The following is a 22,459-nucleotide window of genomic DNA, read 5'->3' on the forward strand; positions in this document are numbered from 1 at the left end:
TTTCTTAGCAAACAGTGAATTCTTCCAGATTCTCGGTGGACATGAGTTACCTCTGGCAGACGCGACAGTGTACAGTCCCAAGGAGCTGGCTGCTGTTGCTGCAGAGCTCACTTGCAAGAACACAGTAAGGACTACGAGTCTCGCGGTTTCAGCACTCGTGACTTTCCCAAAGGCTTTCTCTGTCCCCCCTTTGCATGTTTTTTAAAAAATACTGAATAAACGTTAATAACCACAATTTGAAGTAACCAAAGGAGAAAACTACTAAAGAGGCATCGTGTGGTTTCTCTTACGCTGGCCAGAGAAGACACCCAAAAACAGAAGCAGCACTGTGTGTGCTTTCTCTTGCTTTGGCTGTTGGGTGCTTCTGCCCCCTTAACATCCCTTAGTTCTCCTATTTCAGGATCAGAACAATCTGCAGAGTAATTTCCTGCATCTTATTCTACTCTCCAAATTGTTAGTTTCTGTTTATATCATTCTTAGTTGTAATATCTTAGTTCTAAGTTGTAATGGGTGGATTTTGTAGAAGAGGTGAGTTGAGATGTCATTTTTTGTGAGATTTTGGAAGAGACCTTTAGGGTATCTTTTGAATCTCTTCTTATAAATAGAATGAGTAAGCCTTGCATTTTGTGATTGCTTGGTTTTATGTTTAGACCTCAATATAATTGTCACAATAATTTTATGATCTTGCAACATAAACTGCATAATAGTATAATAGAATTTATTTTAGTAACTGGCAATGTTAAGAAAACATTAGCAGGTCTTTAAAACTAGGGGGGTGGGAGAAAGGGTAGAGAAGACAACGTAAAATGTATTACAGGTCTGTGCAGTTGGATAGAATTGGTATGTCCTGCAAACATGTATTGGTAAAAATAAAAGTAGAGAGGGAAGCTGGTGTCAACCTAGCAAACAGTGGCTGATTATAAATACATTTATATCTAACAAAAGGAATCGGAGCAGTTGGGCCTATACCATGAGGTCTGTCAAGGGCAGGTTCTGGAAGGATGTTCTGAAAGCTCAGAATCTGAATGACTTTTCTTCAGTTGTAGGGGACAGGGTGTATGTGTGTTTGTTGTCTTTTTGAGACAGGTCTCCTTGTGCAATTCAAGCTAGCCTTGAACTCACTTTGTAGCCCAGGCTGGTCTTGAGTTTGCAGTAACCCTCCTGCCTCAGCTTCCCCAATGCTGGGATTACAGGTGTGTGTCACCACACCCAGCTCAAGAGTACTGTTTGCAAAGGAGAAGAATTTGAAGGTTGTGTGCCATGTGTCCGTATGTTTTTGTAGAAGGAGCTAGTGTTTTCTTGTGTTTTGTTTTGCTTGCACATCAAACCTCCAGAAAGTTCATTGCAGGTTTTATTTTCATTTTTAAAAAGTACACTAGAGGAAACTCGGAGTTTCCTTGCCCTTGTGGTCTGTATATGCATTAAGTGGCGGATGGTGGTAGAAATCTATCAGGAATAGTGCTAATAAGCAACTCAAAGTTTCCTTTTGTTTTAAATGTTTTCCACAGGATACCTTTGTGGCAGTCTTTTCATTTCTATCCGGAAGGTTAGTGCATGTGTCTGAACAGTCCACTTCGATCCTGAAATGTAAGAAAGATTTCCTGGAGTCCTCTCACTTTGTTGATCTGCTTGCCCCTCAAGATGTGAGGGTGTTCTACACACACACTGCCCGAGCTCACCTTCCTTTCTGGAACAACTGGACCCAAAGAGGTAATGGGACCAGCGTTTGGATATGTGTCACCCTGCAAGATCAGCTTCATGCGAAATAGTAGAGAAATTAATGCATTATTTAGAAAGTGCAAATTAGTTAAGAGCTTATGATGAAAGAACATTTTAAATATTTCTGATAGCAAAGACTCAATACATTTGTTTTCACTCAGTGAAGTTAATTTCACACGTTATATGTTTTAAGTATAGTTTGAGTACCAGCATATTGTATAGCAGTTTAGTTGCTATGAAGACTGTTTCCTTTAAGTCAGTAAAATTAAATGCTTTTCCTCTCTTTAGAGACTTCATAATTTTTTTGTATATTTTACTTTAGAGATAAAATTGTGATAGTTGGTTCTCCTTTCCAGTTTTTATGTTCTCAAAAGTTCATGACCCTCATTGCTTAGGGGTTTTGTTTTGTGTTTGTGAAGTACTTGTTTTACCTGACACAGAGGTCATGAGCTCAGTTTTCTTTTTTTTTTTTTTTCTTTTTTTTTTATTTTTTAAAGTTTTATTTAAAGAAAAAAACAAAAATGGTAGAAATAATGCATAATAAAAAACAGTAAGAAATCACTAGTTGATAAATTACATATTGTCCTCTTAGAAATAATTGTTCAAGTTACAAAAGCAGGGGCTGGGGATTTAGCTCAGTGGCATAAGCACATGCCTTGCAAGCAGGCGGTCGTGAGCTCGATCCCTGGTACCGATAAAAATGAAAAAGACAAAAAAAAAAAAGTTACAAGAGCAAAGCATACTCACAAATCAAACCTAGTATCAATAGATAAGTCACTGGTTATCATACAGTAGAATAATAAATAAACATTTTAGTGATACCATTACAATTAGATTAAAATATATACACTAAGTATCTCAAACTGAGTCACAAGAGATTATTTATTTATTTATTTACTTATTGTTCTACTACTGTATAATAACCAAATGGCTTATCTATTGATACTAGGTTATTGATACTAGGATTGATTTGTGAGTGTTCTTTGTTATACTGTTTTTTTTTTTAATTTTTTTTTAAATTTTATTTAAGGAGAAAAGAAAAAAAAGCAGGGAAAGGGTACAAGTTATACAGATTTACAGAAAAAAAATGAACAGTAGGAAATCACTAGTTAATGGATTACATATTGTCATCTTAGAAATAATTGTTCAAATCACAAAATTAAAGCTTGTAAGGTGGACATTCCATCAGTGATACTGCAAACAGTTCTGTTCATTGATCCAATAAAACTCTGTGATATCATTTTCTATCTTATACACTTAAATATACATGCAGTTATATAGTTTGGAGCACTTTCTTTTCCTCTCTTTTGTACCATGACTATTACACATTTTGGGTTTCATTGCTCCCACGGTTCTTATTACTTTTTTGGAAGAGAGTAAAACCAAATGTGACATAACAGAACAGAATCGGTCAAGTCAAAAGGGTGGACATAATAGATAATGTAAAAACATAATACAAGGTGATCAACAATGGTTACCATAATGCCTCCCGCTATCTCTAATAGAATTGCCTATATCGTTAGTTATAATACAATTGAACAAAACAGTAAAGAATAAAACCGACAAAACCAAAACATTGGAGACATTGTAGGTCTTCAAAAGTAGATAAAAGTCAACAAGAATGGGTGTCATAATGAATCTCATTATCTTTACAGCTGATGCCTAAACTTTCGAACCTGATACTATCCAACAAAACAGAATAGGGGAACATCAGTTAAAAACCAGATGGTGAGAGTAATACAGGGCTTTAAATCAAGGTAATGAAAAGTCAAAGTGGGTTACTATAATATATCCTGCTATTTTTTTCCTTTAATTAAAAGGATAAAGATAAAAAAGTAAATAATGGAGTGGAGATTGAGATAAAAGAGGGCATAACAACGAAACAGCGCAGATCAAAACATAACCATTTAAGCAGAATAGTGTTTCACCACCAGATAATCCTAACCTAAAAGTAGTTACCATATTGTCTCTTTCTTTGAAATCCTTGAGTACAACTTCGTATACTGTAGCATTAAGTATATCAAAACAATGTAAAACCATTCAAGAGAATGACAGCATTACAGAGTATTTAGAATCGACTAACAGAAAATGAACAATGGTTTCTGTATAATCTCCTTGTCTTTAAAAGGTTTTTGCTTATACTATCGTACATAATAAAATCCAATAAGATACAGCCTATTTAGACCATTGGAGACAGAAGGACAAAAGCTAGATGAGACTTCAAAACAAGATGATACTAAATCAGTATTACCTATTAAGATGTCATTTTCTCCAAAATAGCTGTTCCTATCATCCAATCTTCTCTGCCTCATTTCTGTTGAGCTCTTTTTCTGTCAGTAGCTGTCAGTTTGTCTTCTTCATTTTGTTCTCTGCTCCATTCGTTGTGGCCTCTCTGCTATTATTTCTGGATTCTTTGTATTTTTCTTTTTTTAGAATATCCTGCAATACTCTCTTTAGAGTTGAATTGGTGGTTGCAAATTCCCCCAGTTCCTCTTTATCCTGGAAGCACCTTGTTTTTCCATCAATTTCCAGGGACAGTTGTGCAGGATATCTCAATCTTGGCTGGAGATTATTATCTTTCAAAGCTTGAATTATTTCCCCCCACGCTCTTCGTGATTTGATGGTTTGTGCAGAGAAATCTGCTGTAATTCTGATGGGTGTTCCCTTGTAAGTGGTCTGTTTCTTGTCTCTGACAGCTTTTAATATTCTGTTCTTGTATTGAATTTCTGGAATTTTTATTATTATATGCCTGGGTGTTGCTCTGTTTGGGTTGTAGGTAGCTGGGGTCCTGTATGCCTCATACATCTGAGTATCTTTACCTTTTGCTAAATTAGGAAAATTCTCCTGGATTATTTCTGTGAGTAGCTTTTGTAGTTCACTTGTTTGTGTCCCTACTTCTTCTTTTATGTTCTTAATCCTTAAGTTATGGATCCTCTTATCATCTTCTTGTCTTTGTATTATTGCTGTTTGTTTCTTTGTTATTTTTAAGAAGTTTTTTATTTCATTCTCCCATATTACAAGTCTGCCCTCCAGTTCAGATAGTCTGTCCTTAGTTTCTTTCAAGCTGTTATGCCAGTCTTCTATAGACTTCTTAGTATCTTGGTAGTGCCTTTGAACCTGCTTCACGTATTCTATGCTTTCTCTGTTTTCTCCATCAAACAATTCTCCCCTTTTTTTCTGTTCTTCCATTCCACCACCTGTTTTTTCTTGGGTGGTACTTAGCATTTCTCTAACTATTCTGCCTACTTCTAGCTTCAGGTCGTTGATAACTTCATTCCTGAATTGGTCTATGAGGCTCTCTATATGGTGCCTTATGTATATTGGTGCGGTGTCTGCTATTGCCTGTTTCTCAGAATTGGGGGCCGAGGAGCCTTTCTTGTTGCTGCCTCTTCCCATGCTGCCTCTTCTTCTCTGTTCCTTATATATGCAAGCTTATATAAGAGGCCTAGCTTCTCTCCCAGTCAGCCACAGCCTGATCGAATTGCGCCAGTTAGGTGTTCCTGCTCACCTCTGCGCACCAGGGAGTTACGGACCAGGCAGCCTACGCGTCTCCCCTCCCAGCCACCGTCAGGCTCTGGGATCTGGGTTGGGACAGCCTACCAGGTCCGCCGGCAGCGTCACGCAGGCCAGGCACTTTTCACCAATCCCGCCCGAGAGGGGGATGTGTGGCTGGAGTCGCCACAGCGCCATGCTCCTGCAGGACTGCTCGGGCCCAGAAAGTCCTCCGCTGGAGTCAAACTGTGGTAGAGTGTCAGTTTCTCTCACTCACCTCACCACAAGTCAGTGCACGCCTCCCTGCCGTTCGCAGATTGCCGTTCTCAGAGCTTCTGCGTGTCTCTCTCCTTGCCGAGCCACTGTAGAGGCAGCCAGCCGCTGCACGGCGGGAAACCCAAATCGCGGCTTACAATGGCGTGGGGTCCAGCCTCCACAACGAGGCTTTTCTCTTCATGTTTTAGCACCAGGACTGCATTCCAAGTTGGTTTCTCTCAGCCCAGTTCGTTCCTGAGTCAGCAGAGCATATCTCTACCTGCTTATGTCTCCTTAGTCCGCACCATTCCTGGCTTCTGAGCCGAGTCTTTCAGAGAGCCTCCGGTAGTTGCTGTTATCTGTCCGCCATGTTCTCCCGGAAGTCCATGAGCTCAGTTTTCTTTGTGACATTCCGCCCTTTGTGATCTTTCACGCATTCTTTTGTGGCTTACGGTCTTTGTGAAGTGTCCCTTAGAGAGCTTAGTGTGTATCTTCCTGATTCCCAGTCCTTTTCCTGTTTTACATTCATTTTTTATTGTGATAAAAACATACAGCTTAAAATTTGCCATCTTTAAGTGTACACATCTGCGGTGTAAAGTCTGTTTACGTTGCTGTGGAACAGACGGTAGAGCTGTTCATACCTGCCGACACAGTGCAGGCCTTGGCTGGTTTGTGACTCCAGCCATCGGCCCCGTGAAGGCTTGCGGGTTTCTTTCTTCCAATTATAGACCTTCATGCCATCTTTTTTGAGTATTTGTACATAACGTCTAGAAAACATGCAGAACTTTCTTGTCTTATTCTGGCTCCAACTTCTCTCCTCCCCTCTTTCAGAATTACATTTCTCCTCTTCTTTCCTAAGAACACTTTTCCATCTTGTAATTGTCCCCATTCGTTTCTCTGCTTTCTGTGATGGTTCATTTTGTGAGCGTTTATGTAGCCGTCGCCCTGGGCCGGGAACTGCTCTGGATGCCAGGATGCAGCTGAGCGCGGCACAGCCGCCTCGGATCGCGGGCGGCCTCTCACGTTTCTCTTCCGCGTCGCCCGTGTAGCTCCGTCTGTCTCTCAGCTTTGCTGATCCCTCACTGATTGCTCTGGTGTTCTTCTTCCACACAAAGACACAGTATGCCCTGAAATACTTGTCTTTTGGACCTCAAAATGTATTTTTACTGTAAATAGCTGATGTGCATCCAGTTACTTCTAATATTATCTTTCAGCCTTATAAATCTCAAGGATTCCGCTCCTGCGGGAGCTCTCGGCAAGCCACTGCCCGTGTTCTCGCTCTTGGTCCCTTTCCCTGAGCTCGGAGAACCTGAGCGGATCTCGGAAGCTTCCTGTTCGCTGTGGCCAGCCACCCGTCCTGCATTGTTAGAGCATGTCTCCACCTAACGCCAGTTGTTTAAACCCCTCAGGAGATTCCAGCTGCTACACTTGAGCACACACTCTAGAAACCAGAATGATGCACACACCTAGCCTGGAGTCGCGGGTCTGGCTCACAGTGTTAGGGAGCCGGGGAGGCACTGCGGTCGGGGCGCCTGGGTGAGTGTGTAGGTCCGCGGGCAGGCGGCGGTGTTTGCGGTACCGCACAGTCATCTTTCTGATTCTGCCTGTGTCGTCACCTTAGAAGAGCGGAGGCCTGGCCTCGTCAGTGCTTTGGGTGGTTGGTGTTCCCTTCACTTTCCGTTTTTCCGACTTCTCAGTGCTCGTGGTCCCTATAAGAAAGACTTTTCATTCCAGAGTACCAGCGGGCCACAAACGAATATTTGGGGGATACTATTGAAGAAAATACAAACACTATCTGAGGTCCGTTTGACCCTAAGATGGGGAAATTTATTTCTAAATTGCCACAGCAAATTGGTAGACGTAAACAATTGGCATGACAGCTGGCCAAAAATACTGGTTAATTACACTAAATTAGTAAAATTAGTAATACATGATAAGAGTTATGTCATTTAACCCAAAATTCACCTGTAGAAATTTACCCAAGGAAGGAATTTAAAGGGGAAAAAATCAAGTTCATACATTGTGGAGCTAAACCCTGAAATAGTCTAAATTCCCAGTTATTGAGAAATATCCAGACTCATTCAGTAGAACTGAATCAAAGGATGAGAAAAGCAGCCTTTGTAAGGGGACAGTGGCTCCCTTACAGGAGGGCTGAGGCTCCCAGGGGAGGACGCGGGAGGTCTGGAGAGAGAGAGGCGAGCCCCATGCCGTCTTGCCCAGGGGCTGCCAGGACAGCGAGGAGTCCTCAGAACAAGGGCCAGGAATCCTCCTGCCCTCCGAGCACTCTTACAAGGTGCAGGTTGTATTTGGCTTGGCTGTAGTGCAAGTTCACCTTGCTGAGGAAGAGCCGTCCTAGGCAGGAGACAGTAACGTTTTTCTCTCTTTCTAGCATCGCAGTATGAATCCGCGCCAGTGAAATCCTTTTTCTGCAGGATCCAGTAAGTAAAGGAGCGTGGGAGCTCAGAATGTGCGTTACACTGTGACTTTTATTCAATACTTACTGTGATCCTTTGCTATCAGCTAGATTCTCTTATGGATTGGAAAAAAAGACAGTGCTTGTCACAAGAAATTTTCATTTGAATTGAGAAGAAACAGACTCATGAGAAGACAATGCGATAGGAAAAAAGATGGAGAAAGAATTCTTGACCTAGTGGGATATAAAAGTCACAGGATGTGAAGTACACTTTAAAGTGCTGTCTTTTCTTTCTCTCCTTGACCACCTGTCAATTTTTAGTTTTTTTAAATTACTTTTTTTCTTTTCTTTTTGAGACAGAGTCTTGCTACGCAGTTCAGGCTGGCAGTTGAATGTCTACACACGTTTTGGTGCATCTAAGGCACAGTGACCGATCTGGGAACTTCCCTTGCACCTCATTGTAGCCAGCCCTGGAGGTGCAAGGGATCGAGCCACACGGGCCTTCTGAGGGCAGTACTCTGTGCGGGTCGGCCACTCTTTATCAAACCTTTCTTCCTTGGGAATTTTCTGGCATGACACAAGTGGAAAAAATTGTGTGGAGGTCCCTTTTCCTGTCCTGTCACAGTCTAGGAAGTTTCTATGTGTAATCCCAGGGAAAAATTACTGGCATTGTTGCGAGTTAACTCCAGTCTACCACCTGCAGTGCAACCCATGGCAAAAGCCACTCAGACATGTTTATAGTCACGGGGAGCCGAGGGCTCCTGAGTCCGGCCTAGACGAAGGCTCCCGAAACAAAGGCCTCTAGTCATCATCACATGAGTGCCTGGGAGAAGGGCAGGAGATACACGAGCAGGGCTGGCTAGGAGGCCAGAAAGCAGAAAGAAGGACGCACAGAAAGACCAATCTGCACAACACAATTGAGGTAGTAGCTAATGTTTAGGGGTTAGTGCTGCAGCTCTGATGTGCAAACCTTTTCTGCCCTGGGAAGTCAAGAGTCTCTTGTCTCAAACGCAGCTGACAGCCCTGGAGCATTGGCCTTGCATCCCCCACTCAGCCATTTGGGCACCGAGACAAGGAAATAAATAGCAACTGTCACCTGGCATCCAAGAGTACGCATCAGTCTTTAAGCCAGCCCATTTACATTGCTCACAGCCAGTTGAAGGGAAGAGGAAATGGCTCAGCCTGCTCTGTACACATCAGTGCATGGACATAGGGCCAGGCCTAGCGCGAGTGGAGGTAACTGCTCTGTACTCAAGGAGAGCCATCCAGGTGATCCTCTGCAAAATTGTGTGAGGAACCAGTGTGTTCTAAGCACTCTGCTTTGGTAACCAGTCTGGTGCCATCTCTACTACCTCCAATTTCTCTACTCTCCTCCCCAAGTTCTCTGGAGCAAGTCTTGTGTGCCCCATCAATCTTAGAGTGAGTTTCTAAGAGCTAATGTTCCCATTCACCTCCATGCTGCTCACAGGACCTGTCTGGCCAGCGGGGATCCCTTTAGACTGGCCGCTTTGCCCTTGTGAGACTTTTCCCATGGTCTCCAGGGACCTCCCTTGAGCCGGGTGAGATGCCCCCACTCAGCTTGAACATTTCTCACTGCAGATGTGGAGCCGGGTGTTTCTCTAGGGACCTTGTTTCTGGTCCTGGGAAATGGCACTAGTGTTCAGAGGCCAAATCTGCACAGCAGGAATGGTTGATGCTACAACAGGGTTGTCCCTACTTCTAGAACGTTTCAGTGCACAGACGTAGGCAGTTGTACTTTCAGACAGGAAGCAGCCAGTGCAGTATAAAGGGTCAGTCACACTGGCTGCCACGTGGGAAGATTCCGTGGAGCAGCAGAGGGCAGGGAGGGCCCTGCAGGGCGTGTGAAGAGACACGGACCCAGGCCACCGTGGCATGGTGCAGGAGAAATGTTGGGATGGTCCAGATTTATTGGTGGATTTGGTGCAGGCTGGGAAGTGAAAAACAGCAGTCAGATTTGAGCCCAGGGTTTGGGGTAGAGCTCTGTCCTGAGATGGGCAAAGTTGTAGGAAAAGCTTCTGGAGAAAGGCAGCAGAATATGTGTCTGAAGAGAAGCCTGAGACTAAGTTGAGACTGTCAGAGAGTCTGATTCAAAGTAAGCTCGAGGCCAGAGTTAGATGTGTAGGTCCAGCAGCACACAAATGGATTCAGAGCGCTTGGACTGGACAGGCCGAGAGAATCTTTAGGAGGAGAGAAGCTGGGAAAGAGCCGTGTGGAAGCTTACAGGCGGGCGGGAGAAGCTGTCTCCACGTGAGCGAAGCCGGAGGGAAACCACAGAAGGGGAGAGGCGGGAGGAGAAGGGTGAGAGCAAGGCGGCAGCTGGCCGGCGGGGGCGCCCCTGGCCTGCCGAGGCCGCCTTGGAATGCGTGGTCCTGCACCCTCGGCTGGCAAGAGGGCAGAGGCATGGTGGGGAGAAACGAAAGAGTGTGAATTTAGTCTTGACTACTTGAAGCCCAGGAGAGAGGTAAAAGTCCTCAGGCACTGTAATTGTGAGCCCCTGCATGTTTAAACAACTTCAGTCTGGATGTCAGTCTCGGGACTCACCTGCAGTAGGTGGAGGCCCGAGGGCCAGCACTAATCAGCTTTGCTCTCCTCAGTGGAGACAGCGGGCACAAGAGGTGCTACTCCCCGTTTCGGATCGTCCCGTTTGGTTCATGTGCACAGCCCTGCCCTCTCAGAGTCGGAACCTTGCTGCCTAGCGCTGGTTGAAAAGATCCACTCTGGTTATGAAGGTAAGTTCGGAGGGCCTGAATGTAGCTAAGATCCCGGCACCAGCAGTCAGATGGGCATGCTGCAGGCCTCTTGGCAGTGGTTGAAGAACAAAGATTGCTTGAGCTTCCAGTGCGGCTCCTAAACCCCACAAGCATTTTTAGCCTAGAGCAGAGCTGACCTGGCAGCTTTATGGCTCAGCTGAGGGACATCCATGTATTATTGAGTAGCATTTCACATCCTTGGGCTGGGGGTATAGCTCAGTTGCACAGCGCCTGCCTGGCAAATATGAGGTCATGAGTTCCATTCCTGGTACCCCCCAAAAGTGTGCATTTCAGATCTTTTTATTTGTGTAAAAGGAATAACCACTAAATAACACTAAACCTTTTACTTATTCCTGGACTGTTAGATTATCATGATAAGGAAAATGTTCAATATACATACATTTTTCTCTCTGCTTGTAATTAACTTTAGTAATCATCACATTTTGGCCTTCCTAAAATTTAGTTAATGAACATTAACTATTGCCTTAGCTGCTTGAAGACAGGGCCCCAAAATGATTTTCTACCATTTCATGTAGAGATTTTATTCCTTTTTAAATATATTAAGTGCATGATTCCTTATATATTTGCCTTTAGATGAGTCTTTCTGTTTTTTTTCAATAGCTCCTCAAATTCCAATGGATGAAAGAATTTTTACCACAACACATACCCCAGGGTGTGTTTTTCTTGAAGTAGATGAAAGGTAAATATTTAAGCCTGAAAGAAATTTGTTTCTGAAAATACAGAAATATATGAGAAAATTAATACTTTTCTACATTATATAATGAAATGTATCCACTTGCCTTTTTGGTGTTTGATAAGTACATTGGAATTAGTGTTGTGTGAATTTCTTTTTTTTAAAATCAGTACCAGATACTGAACTCACAACCGCACGCTTGCAAGGCAGGTGCTTACGCCGCTGAGCTAAATCCCCAGCCCCAGAATTTCTGATAGAAATATCTTGTATGTTAGATTTCTAAAAATGGTTTACAAGTTATTTTACAACACTGCTTTAGATAGATCAGGTAGTGGCACTCCTATTCTAGAGGAGAGGAGCCGGGAGCCAGTTTTTTAAGAACGTCAGTGGTATATCTGATTGTACTCAGACTGGTATGATTTTCTTCTATCAAGTGCTCCTTACATCAATTTAGGATGAAATTTTAGTCAAAAGACAGAAGAAAACAACAGCATTTCTGCTTGTCTGGGGCAGTTTTTTGGCAGTTAAATTCGAAGAATTTTTCTGTATTCTATGTCATTCCTCCTTTTGGGAGGAGGGCACTAAAATAGTGCCCTCAGAGGATTGTGGTAGAGGGCAGTTGTTGCTTATTGCTATTTACTATATTTAGAAAAAGTAAATTTTAGCATCACATGTATGTCTGCCTTTTTTCATCCATGTTTATTTTAAAGTTTCATTTATTGATGAAAATTATGGGAAACAGTACCTTATACCACACATAAATGTAAAGCAGAAATGTCAAACACTTGGCACAGTTGTAATAGGCATTAATTTTGATTTTAAAAAATTTTAACATAGGAAAATGGGCTTATTTAAAAACAGTTACCTGAAACCAAATGTAATTGGTGAGCCGCTTTATATAATTTGCATAAAAGTATAAAATGTAGTAAGGATAATTCTTAAAATAGCTTTAAATCAATAATTATTTGTGGTTTTCTATACATAGAAAATGTTTATGGAGTCAGATACTCCAACTTACCCTTGTTTTTACCATTATAGGGTTTCTGTGAACTTACGATTGTCTGTATATTTGTATTATCTCTGAGCACTCTCATTGTGCTTAGATGTTTTTAATCATGTCTGTGTTAATCAGCTTTCTGTTACTATGATAAAATACTTGAGATAAATTGGCGGAGGAAAGGTTTATTTTGACTCACGGTTGCAGGATTTCAATCCATTGTCCACTGGCTACACTGCTTTTAGCCCTGTGGCAGGACAGAACATCATGGTGAGAGTACAAAGTAACGCCAAGCTGCTCACTTCACGGTGACCAGGAGACAGAATAAGAGAAGAGAAGGCCAGGGCCCCGGCACTTCCTGTGACCTGACTTCTTTCCCCGAGACTCTGCCCACTAAATGTTTTGCCTCTTTAACACTGTGAGCTGGGGACCAGGTATTCAGTACGTGGGCCTTGGGGGACCCTGGAGATCCAGTCCATAAGAATACTGTATTGACTTGCAACCTGCTTTCGTCACTTAGCATCAGCATTATTTTATGTTCTGATGTGATCGTCATAGACTCTGTAATGGCAGCATAATGAAGAGAGGATGCCAGGCTTTTACGAAGAACATACAGAAAAGTAGACCTCTAGTCTCGCCTCTAGAGGTTCTGATTTAATGAGCCTTTGCATCTGTTGTTTTATTTTTAAAAATTGTATTAGTGCATGTGTGCAGTACATTTCACGTTCTGTGTGTGGAATTGGTGCAGGGACATAACACATCTTAATTACATAATTAATCTTCTTTCTCCCCGCTCCTTGGTGGCCTCTCCCCTTCTAGAGCAATGGACCTCCCTCTTCCTGTTACCTACCTTTGGTTTTGCTCTTTATTTTCACTTGGGTTTCTCATGTACGAGGGTTCATATGATACTGAAGTGTGTGTGTCTCACTTCATTAACATTATGGTCTCAAGATAAATCTGCTTTCCTGCAAGTGACTTACATTCATCTTTTGTTACAGTAGGTTTTTCTTGTTTAGAATTAAGTAGTTTATTTTTGGAGTGAGTGTGTGTGTGTGTGTGTGTGTGTGTGTGTGTGTGTAGTTAACCCAGGATCTCAGATAAGCTAGGCAAGTAAACGGCACTATAATGAGCATTGAGCCGTATTCCCAGGCCAAGAAGTATTTTTAAAAATACATAAAGTATAAAGATCACTTGATGAATATGCACACTCCCTGTGTTGTGTGTCTGTCCCAGAGCAGTGCCTTTGCTGGGTTACCTACCTCAAGATCTGATTGGAACATCAGTCCTAACATACTTGCACCCAGAAGATCGTCCTGTGATGGTTGCGATACATCAAAAGGGTAAGACTTCCCCTTGTAGAGGAGCAATGTGTTTTGCCCCTCATTTGTTCTAATTTTGTATTCATTTCTTTGTAAAGTTTGATCTTTAGCAGATAAGTAATGTGTTGAAGCTGCTAAAACGATTTTTTCTTAGCATGCTAAAACATTTAAAATACGTCATTTTAAAAGCACTGCTTGAAGATAACATTGAGGAATTATTACATGCAGACAGTAATTAAAAAAAAAAAAACAAGAAATGACCAACAGGGCTGGGGATTTGGCTCAGTGACACAGGTGCTGCCTGGCAAGCACAAGGTTGTGAGTTTGATCCCCGGTACCAAAAAAACCAAAAAAACAAAACAATCTAAAAACTCGGGTGCTGTTAAAAACTTAACAGAATTTTGATGTGAAAGGGGGCACTGAGGTCCAGATGAAAGGCAGAGAAGATCTGTTTGAAGAAATAACAGAAAACTTTCTAAATCTTGAAGTTGATATAGACATCGGGGATATAGGGGGCTTTAGAATTCCAGACAGGCACAACCAGCAGAAGACCTCCCCGTATCACATTTTAGTTAAAATAACATGAGTGCAGAATATGGAAGGAATCCTGAAAGCTGCAGGAGAAAAACCACCAAGTCACTTATAGAGGCAGACCCATCAGAATAACTCCATAGACTACTCTGCAGAAGCGCTAAAGGCCAGAAGGGTATGGAATGATAGATTTCAAAGCCCTGGGTGAAAAGAACTGTCAGCTGAGATTATTATATTCAGCAAAGCTATCCATAATTGAAGGAGAAATAAGAACCTTCCAAATAAGGGTAAACTAAAAAAGCCCTTGATCACTGAACCCACATTGCAGAAGATACTTAAAGGAATCCTACACAGGAAAAGGAGGCGTAGACAAGCTATTGAGAATTAGGGAAGAATAACCATTAGGTTGTATATACCTTTCTGAATGTAAATGTCTTACTCTTCTGTCTAAAGATGTACTGGCAGATTGGGTTACAAACACGGCACAGTTCTTTGCTGTCCTAAAATACCTCCAGTAGAAGCATGTGCAGATTGGAAGTGGAATGTGGTCAGCTGAGACACGGAGGACACCGCATGTTGGCAGAGGCGACCATCTGCAAGAAGATAAAACACACACAGGCACATACGGACCAAGCATTGGTATGCCTGACTTCAGAAAACAGATGTGGCCTGAAGTAATGACTGCATAGGACCCTGCAGTGATACCAGGTGACTTCAATACTCCCATGTCGCCAGCAGATAGGCAGTCCAAACAGAAAATCAGAGTTAAGCACCAATCAGATGGACTTAACAGGTGTCTGTAAAACACCCTTCTCAGGCAACTACGGAATATACGCTCTGCTCAGTGACTCTTGTTTGCATGTTCTCATAAACATATACTAGGCCACAAGGCAAACTTTAACAAGTACAAACAGACAAATCATTGCTTGCATCTTAGTAGATCACAATGTAATGAAACTAGAAACGAATAGCAAGAGAGTCAGTAGAAACTATTCAGCCATGTGGAGACTGAAAAATACACTTTTGAATGATCATTTGGTCACTGAAGAAATCAAGGAGGAAATTTTAAAGTTCTAAAATAAAATGGAAACAGCATAACAGAATCTCTGGGACAGAGCAAATGCAATTCTAAGGAAATTATAGCTGTAAGTGATTAAAATAATCAGATCTCACCTGAAAGTCTTACAAAAAGAACAAACCAAAACCAACTCTAATAAAACAACAAAGATCTAAGGGTGAGATCTGAAATTAGTAAGATAAAGATTAAAGGGACAATAGGATTGACGAAGCAGAAGGTTTTTGAAAAGATAAATACGATTGTGAAGCCATAGCCAGACCACCCAAAAAAAGGGAAAACCTAAATTGACAAAATCAGAGATGAGAAAGGGGATGTTAAAAGACATCCTGATGCCACTGAAATCCAGGGGATTTTTAGGAACTACTTTGAAAATCTATATTCTAGTAAATTGGAAAATATAGAAGAAACAGGTCAATTTCTGGACACCTGAAACTGGACCAAGAGGATTTTAAAAACTCAGACTAGTAACAAGCAGTAAACCGACATCAGTGCTCCTCAGACTACTGCATGAAATAGAAAAGGATGAAACACACAAATTCAGCATCACCTAGATACCAGCATTGAACAAGGACACAACAAAAAATTACAGACCAGTAACCGTGATGAACATTGGTGTAGAAGTCCTTAATAAACAAACAAACTGAGTTCAGCAAATTAAAAAGATCCTACACCATGGTCAAAATGGTTTCATAACTGTGACGCAAGGCTGCTTCACTGTAACAGATCAGTGAACACACCACATAAAGTTAACCAGGGAACTATTACACAATCATCTCATTTGATGCAGAAAAGCCTTTGAAAAAAAAAGTCAGCATCCTTTTATTGTAAAAGCCCTAAGGAATCTAGGTGATCAGTGAAGGACAATCTCAGTATATATTAAAGGCCATATACGACAGACTCAGCCAGCATCATTCTAAATAGCAAGGGTGTCTGCTCTTAGTACTTCTAGTCAATGTAGTTTTGAAGTTTTAAATAGAGCAACTGGGGAGGAGAAAAAGGGATACAAATTTTTTAAAAGTTAAGTTGTTCCTATTGGGAGATGACCTCCTAAGTTGATGGATTAGAAGAATTAACATTGTTAAAATGACCATATTACCAAAAGTGTAGATTAAACACAATCCCCATCAAAATACTAGGAATATTCTTCACAGAACTAGGAAAATTCGAAAATTACTGTGAGTTTTCAAACACAAAAGAAGCAAAACCATTAACCGTAAGCAAAAAGAACAAAGTCTAGAGACTTTATATATCCAGTTTTAAATTATAGTACAAAGTTGTAGTAACAAAAACAGCATGGTGCTTATGCAAAAGTGGATAAGTACACCAGCAGAACAGAATAGAGGACACAGAACCATACCTGAACAACTAGACTTAGCTGGTTCTGGACAGAGGAGCCAGAAGCACACATTGGAAGAGGCCGCTCCTGGAACAAAAAGTACAGAGGACTTCCTGACTGGGACTCCAGTGGCGTCGAAATAATAGCAGGAATCAACAAATGAGACGACATCGAATTAAAAAACTACTACACAGTAACAGAAACGGTGAAGATGCAGCCTGAAGAATGCGAGAAAAATCTTTGCCAGCTACTCTCCTAACAATATCTAGAGTATATATAGAACACAAAAAACTTCACACCAAAAAAATCAATAGGCGTGGTGGCACACTCCTGTAATCTCAGCACTGGGGAGGCTGAGGCAGGAAAATCATTTGCAAGTTCGAGATAAGCCTGGGCTACAAAGTGAGCCAAAGGCCAGCCTGAACTGCATAGAGACCCTGTCTCAAGACAGAGGAAAAAAAATCACGATGAATAAGTGGTCAGATGAACAGACACTTTGCAAAAGAAGTAGTATAAATCGCTGATATGAACATAGCCAACGTAATTAGCCACTAGGGAAATGCCAGATGCATTGAGATTCAGGCTCACCCCCAGTCACTGGCTCTCATCAGCACTAGGAAAGTGGGGCTGGGAGGAGCAGAGCTCACTACATAATGGCCTGCCGGGCCAGCGCGAGGTCGGGAGTTCCAACTCCGGTACACAGAGAAAAAGAAAATGCTGATGAGGATGCAGGGAAGAAGAACCCTCCTGAACTGCGGGGGAGTGTGAATTAGTGCGGCCACTGTGGGAGTCACAAAAGTAAACACAGGTCCCGTCTGGTGGAGCTTTCCCACCGTACGGTGTCTGCCCAAGGAAACTGACGTCAGCGTGCCATCCGTAGGGAGACCTGCATCCACCCGGACTTACCTTAGCACAGTTCGCGGTGACCGAGATACAGAACCAGCGTAGGTGGCATCAGGGATGGGTGGGCAGAGGAAATGAACACATGCACAGTAGAGTGTAAAGAGAGAAGAGATTTGCGTCCTGTACAAGAAAATGAGCAGTCACGCGTTTCCCCAATAAGTAGAATCTGAAGGAGGAAATAGAAACAGGAGCGAGGCGATTATTAAACAAAACAAGGGAACAGGAGGAGGGGCCGGTAACGGGGCATATGACCAAGACGCGTGCACTGACGTCCCCTCAAGTTGTGAAACTAGCACGGAGGGTGAAGATGCTCAGAGTCGCGCTGTGCGCCCGAGTGAGTGCCACAGTGAGAGCCGCTAATCTGTGTAGCCAGAAGGCGCCAGGAGGGACAATGTGGAAAGGACGACTCCGGGGAGACAGATCCAGGCGAAGAATGTTCATTGGGATTTACTTTATGCCGACCACCACACTAGCAGCTGGAGGTACTTAGGTACAGAAAGCCCTTGTGGACCTTGTTGCTGGGCAGACAAACCCATGTTTGTAATTCCATGGGAAAGTTAGTGGGATTCTGGTAAGTTCCAGGGCGCCTCAAGGTGAGTTAAAGACGTTAAGGCGTATTTGTAGTTGTGGGGAGCCCAGGAGGGCCTCAGCCCAGCTAGAACAGTGGCCAATGGAGCAAAGGCTGTTACCGGCCCAGCCGGGTCTTGTTAGTCCGTGCAGAGGGCCGTGGCTCGGGGATGAGGGACTGGGAGAGCCGTGAGCTGGCTGCACAGGAGCCTGAAGTCACCTAGCGACATGCAGAGAAAAGGATTCGCAGAGAGACACATCACAGGGCGGGGCGGTGTCTAGAGTTTTGGGGTTGGCGCTTTAGTTTTGATGTGTAATTTTTCAGAGCCTGGGACGTCAGAGCTGCATTTTTTTGAGGCTCATTCTCAGCTGCACAGTGTGGAGGCTCGGCCTAGCGCACAGCCCGTTTGGGAGCTCCAGGTGGGGCTCCCCTGACCTGCGGCATTGCTTTTACACTGCACGTCAGCACCCCCACGCTGGACCCATTTGCACTGCTTGAAGCCAGCTGAGGGGATAAAGATAAAAACCTGTCCACTCTGCACTTGTCCACACACGGGTACGGGGCCGGGGTTCGCCAAAGGGGAGACGCTCGTCTTCTCTCAAGGAGGGTCTTCCAGGGCGGCAAGTAATACATGTAAAACACAGCTTTTCTCATTATGCAGACAGAGAATAACAGCTGATTGCTTTGAGAATCTTTAATTCTGCCCATCCCATTAGCAGGTATTAAAAAAGTATAATATTTGTACTGATAAGGATGCATTGGTGAACATTCTTGTAAACTGGTGATCTAGTGATCACACTTCAGAAATTTGTTGGCCAGTAAAAAATACTAACTGTTCATATGTTTACCTTTCTTGTATTTCTAGGAGTTTTATTAAAAAATAAAAACAATTTAAAAGGAGCCTTGTGATCAATGTCTTTGAAGTCGGTTTTCGTCTTGTTTTCCGCAGTCTTGAAGTATGCGGGCCATCCCCCCTTCGAACACTCGCCCGTTAGATTTCGTGCTCAGAATGGAGACTTCATCATCCTGGACTCTAGCTGGTCCAGCTTTGTGAACCCCTGGAGCTGGAAGGTTTCTTTTATCATTGGCAGGCATAAAGTACGAACATGAGTCAGTCAATTGCAGTATTGTCTGAAAATGGTTTTTATCAGACGAGCCTCAGTTCATTGAAGGCAAACAATAAAGCGTGGATTTTCTTTCCGTGCTCTTGTGTAGGTTTGGCAGTAAGAATCAAGAGCCTTCAGCCTAAAAAACCATGATGTCAGGCTTAAAGCAGCTCAGATACTCATCCCATGAATTGTGTAGTATTTGTTAGTATATTATTGTATTTGTCATGAAATCTTTATCAGTTCTATACCTGATCTCTAAAATGTTTGACAATGACATGTTAGTTGTAAACGACAATATACAGAATTTCCTCTCGTTATAATTACATTTAAAATGTGTATACAAACTAAAATAGGGAAAGAATGGAAGGGAATAAAATACGAAGCTTGGTTGTATGTGGGTAATGGGACTATGAAGATTTTTTTTTGGTACCAGGGATCAAACTCACAACCTCGCACCTGCCAGGCAGGTGCTTATACCACTGAGCTTAATCCCTGGCCCTGTGAAGATGTTTTTCTGTATTTTTAAGATCTCTAGTGATCATACAGAACCTTCCGCATTGACCTTCCCTTGTCAGGCCCTGCTGTGTTTATTGCGTCTTGGTTTTGAAGGCTGTATGCGGCTTTCCTCCTCCCGCCGGCGCATCTGGGTGCGGCTGGTCACTCCCTGTCCCCGTCCACATGACGGAACCCTGTCAGTAGGTCTAGAGCAGCCCCCTGCTGCTCAGCTACTCTCCTCGTCCTGTTTAACTGACCTGTGGGTGTTCCCCTTGGCTGTAGATTTCTCTGATTTATTTTCTCCTCCTTGTTTTTTGTTTTTGTTTTTGTTTGGTTGGTTTTTTTGTTTTTAGTGTTTTTAAGAAATTACACTTCTTTGGTGTCATGTTGAGATTGAGAAAGTACGGTTTTTGCATTTTGTTTGTAATGTAAACATAAAACAGAATGGTAGAACTACACGTAGATGTGTTCTGCCTCATCTTTATGGCGCAGTGGAGGTGGTGCGTATTCATGCAGGAGGCCCCGTGGCGGCTCTTAGCGCTCTGTGCTCCAGGAGCCTTAATGGAAGCGCAGGGCTCTGAGGACTGATCACACTAGGAAACAGCTGAACCTGATGGTTAAGATGAGAAATAAGGCTGCCAAGCAGGTGCCGTTTGCGTTGCTCAGGAGGAAGCCCACACACCCACAGCAGAAAACCTACCGGGTAAGAAGAGTAAAATAGCCGCTAAGTGGGAGTGTGAGGAGCCCGCTGAGAACTGTGTCCTTCGAGGCTTGAGGCTCGCTCTTGGCCATTGTTGATGCGACTGTGTCCTCTGCACCAGGCAGTGCTTGAGAGAGAGCCTAGATGTCCCGAGTTAGCCTTTCAGTTCTTTGAGTGTATGTGAAGTCCTCTGGTATGTTACGAGTACACAAAGTGGTGTGTTTTTAAACACTTCCCCACTATTTACATCTCAATATCTATGAGTACATGTGTGAGAGGATGTAGAGTTTTGTAGGTACTAATCGCCCATAAAATAGTAATTACCCATTTATTTATAAAATTATTTTGTGATGAATTTACCTTGCAGTATCTGGATTGGCTTCCCTGGTAAGACCCTGTGTCAGACCTTGAGAGTGAGAAGGCAGACAACATGCGCTAACCTTAATGGGAGTCACAGTAGGTCTTTTAAAATGGCACTGTCCTATGCAGCTGCAGTTGGGGGCAGTGTGGCCTGTGGAATGGAAGGCACCCTACCCATCTCCCTGGTCCTTGCCAGGAGCGCAGGCGCTGTTGCCTGTCCTCACAGATAAAGCCCACACGTGGCAGCCTCCTTCCCGGCCTCACCTGGGAGGAGGTTGGAGGTGCACCGAGGCCGTTCCCCACTCCTCCCCGGTTTCCTTTCCCTATGCAGCAGCCTACGTGCTGTGTGGTGGTGTCGCCCTTACGTGATGCGTCTCTTCCACTTGCAGGTTAACCAGTTCAGCTAAAAACGTAAACACGGGGTGACTTCAGGAACCTGTTCACAGGAAGGTCTGCATCTCATGGTATAAAACAGTGGCACTCATGTTCAATTCACAATTTCACTCGAAAAAACCCAAAGACATCTGATAGATTTTTAAGCTTGTAGCACACAGGCAGTATTTATACCATGGATCAGATGAACTTCTATTCCTAGGCCACCGATCATTTACGAATGCGTTCTTTTTTTTCTATTTTTTGTTTTTTTGAGACAGGGTGGCCTTGAACTCAGTAATCCTGCTTCAGCCTCCCAAGTGCTGGGATTACAGGCGTGTGCCACCACCATACCCCGCAGCGTATGCATTCTTTTAATATTAACCAGCCACCTGCATAGACCAGGAACTGTTTGACACTGGAGATACAAGAGTGAAAAAAATCAGACATAAACCCAGAGTTACATGGCAGCGGAAAGCAGGCAGGGACAAATGACTGGCAGACAGTTGTGTAAAGTGTGCAGTGTGCCCGGTTGGTGAGGCCATGTGCACCTGCCGATTACACGCCAAGCGCCTGGGCAGTGTAGGAGATTCTGATTGGCTGCCAGTGCAGTCACGGTGCTGTGGGGCACAGGAGCGAATGGGGCAGCTGCTATACTATCATGGGGGACATGCCCTCACGTGACAGTCCCCTGCCGAGTGGTCACCAGCTACTGTTAGGACACTGCCAGTGTCCTGGGATTTTCCGGTTCTCGTTTCTGCCTTTGGGCCGGTATTTCCGGCCCTCAGTCCCTGAACGTGTGAGTTGCGGGAGACTGCAGGCTGCATCGTGGAGAAATTAAAGTGCTGGTTTTGGGGGCCAGGTGTGGTTTCAGAAGCTCTCCTGCTTCTCAGTTATGTGAACTGGAACCTGTTCTAGCTGCTCTGATCGTTTCACCTTTATTTTTTTACTTTGCAGGGCTAAGGATATGCTAGACAAAAAAATGCTTTTATATGCTCCAGAGTTGTGTATCAATGATACTGAGGGTAGTGTTGTGACAGTTGCGTTTTCATCACTAGGGAAGGCTGTAGAGTGGTATTTATTGGATAGCTTAATTAATTAGGTGCATTAATCATGACATGCTGTTTTGCATGCTGGGGGTTTTAACTTTTGACAGAAAATTACCTAGTTTTAATGTCAAAATTTCAAATCAGTCATTGTTATAAATATTTTGGAAGCCATCACAATTACAGATGTTTACATATACAGTGCTGAAATGATTGCAGAAAGATTGCCGCTGCAGGGAAACTTTAAAGGCCTGTTAATACTTCATTTTTCACACATCTGTGAAGAGAATTTCACCTCTAT

At 43.1% G+C, this 22,459-nt stretch overlaps 1 protein-coding gene across 1 annotated transcript in view; it reads left to right on the forward strand.

The window, feature by feature from the left end:
* Per3 (period circadian regulator 3) overlaps positions 1–22,459 on the forward strand; it is a 59,900-nt gene that overhangs the window by 1,867 nt on the left and 35,574 nt on the right. The window contains 7 exon segments of the mRNA XM_063235432.1: positions 9–124; positions 1,509–1,710; positions 7,856–7,904; positions 10,495–10,542; positions 10,544–10,629; positions 11,272–11,350; positions 13,575–13,681. Coding sequence (XP_063091502.1) covers positions 9–124; positions 1,509–1,710; positions 7,856–7,904; positions 10,495–10,542; positions 10,544–10,629; positions 11,272–11,350; positions 13,575–13,681 — 687 coding nt within the window.

Source organism: Cavia porcellus, unplaced genomic scaffold, assembly GCF_034190915.1.
Source record: "Cavia porcellus strain 051 isolate PalLab524CR breed Dunkin Hartley unplaced genomic scaffold, mCavPor4.1 scaffold_25, whole genome shotgun sequence".
In the NCBI taxonomy this organism is placed as follows: Eukaryota; Metazoa; Chordata; class Mammalia; order Rodentia; family Caviidae; genus Cavia; species Cavia porcellus.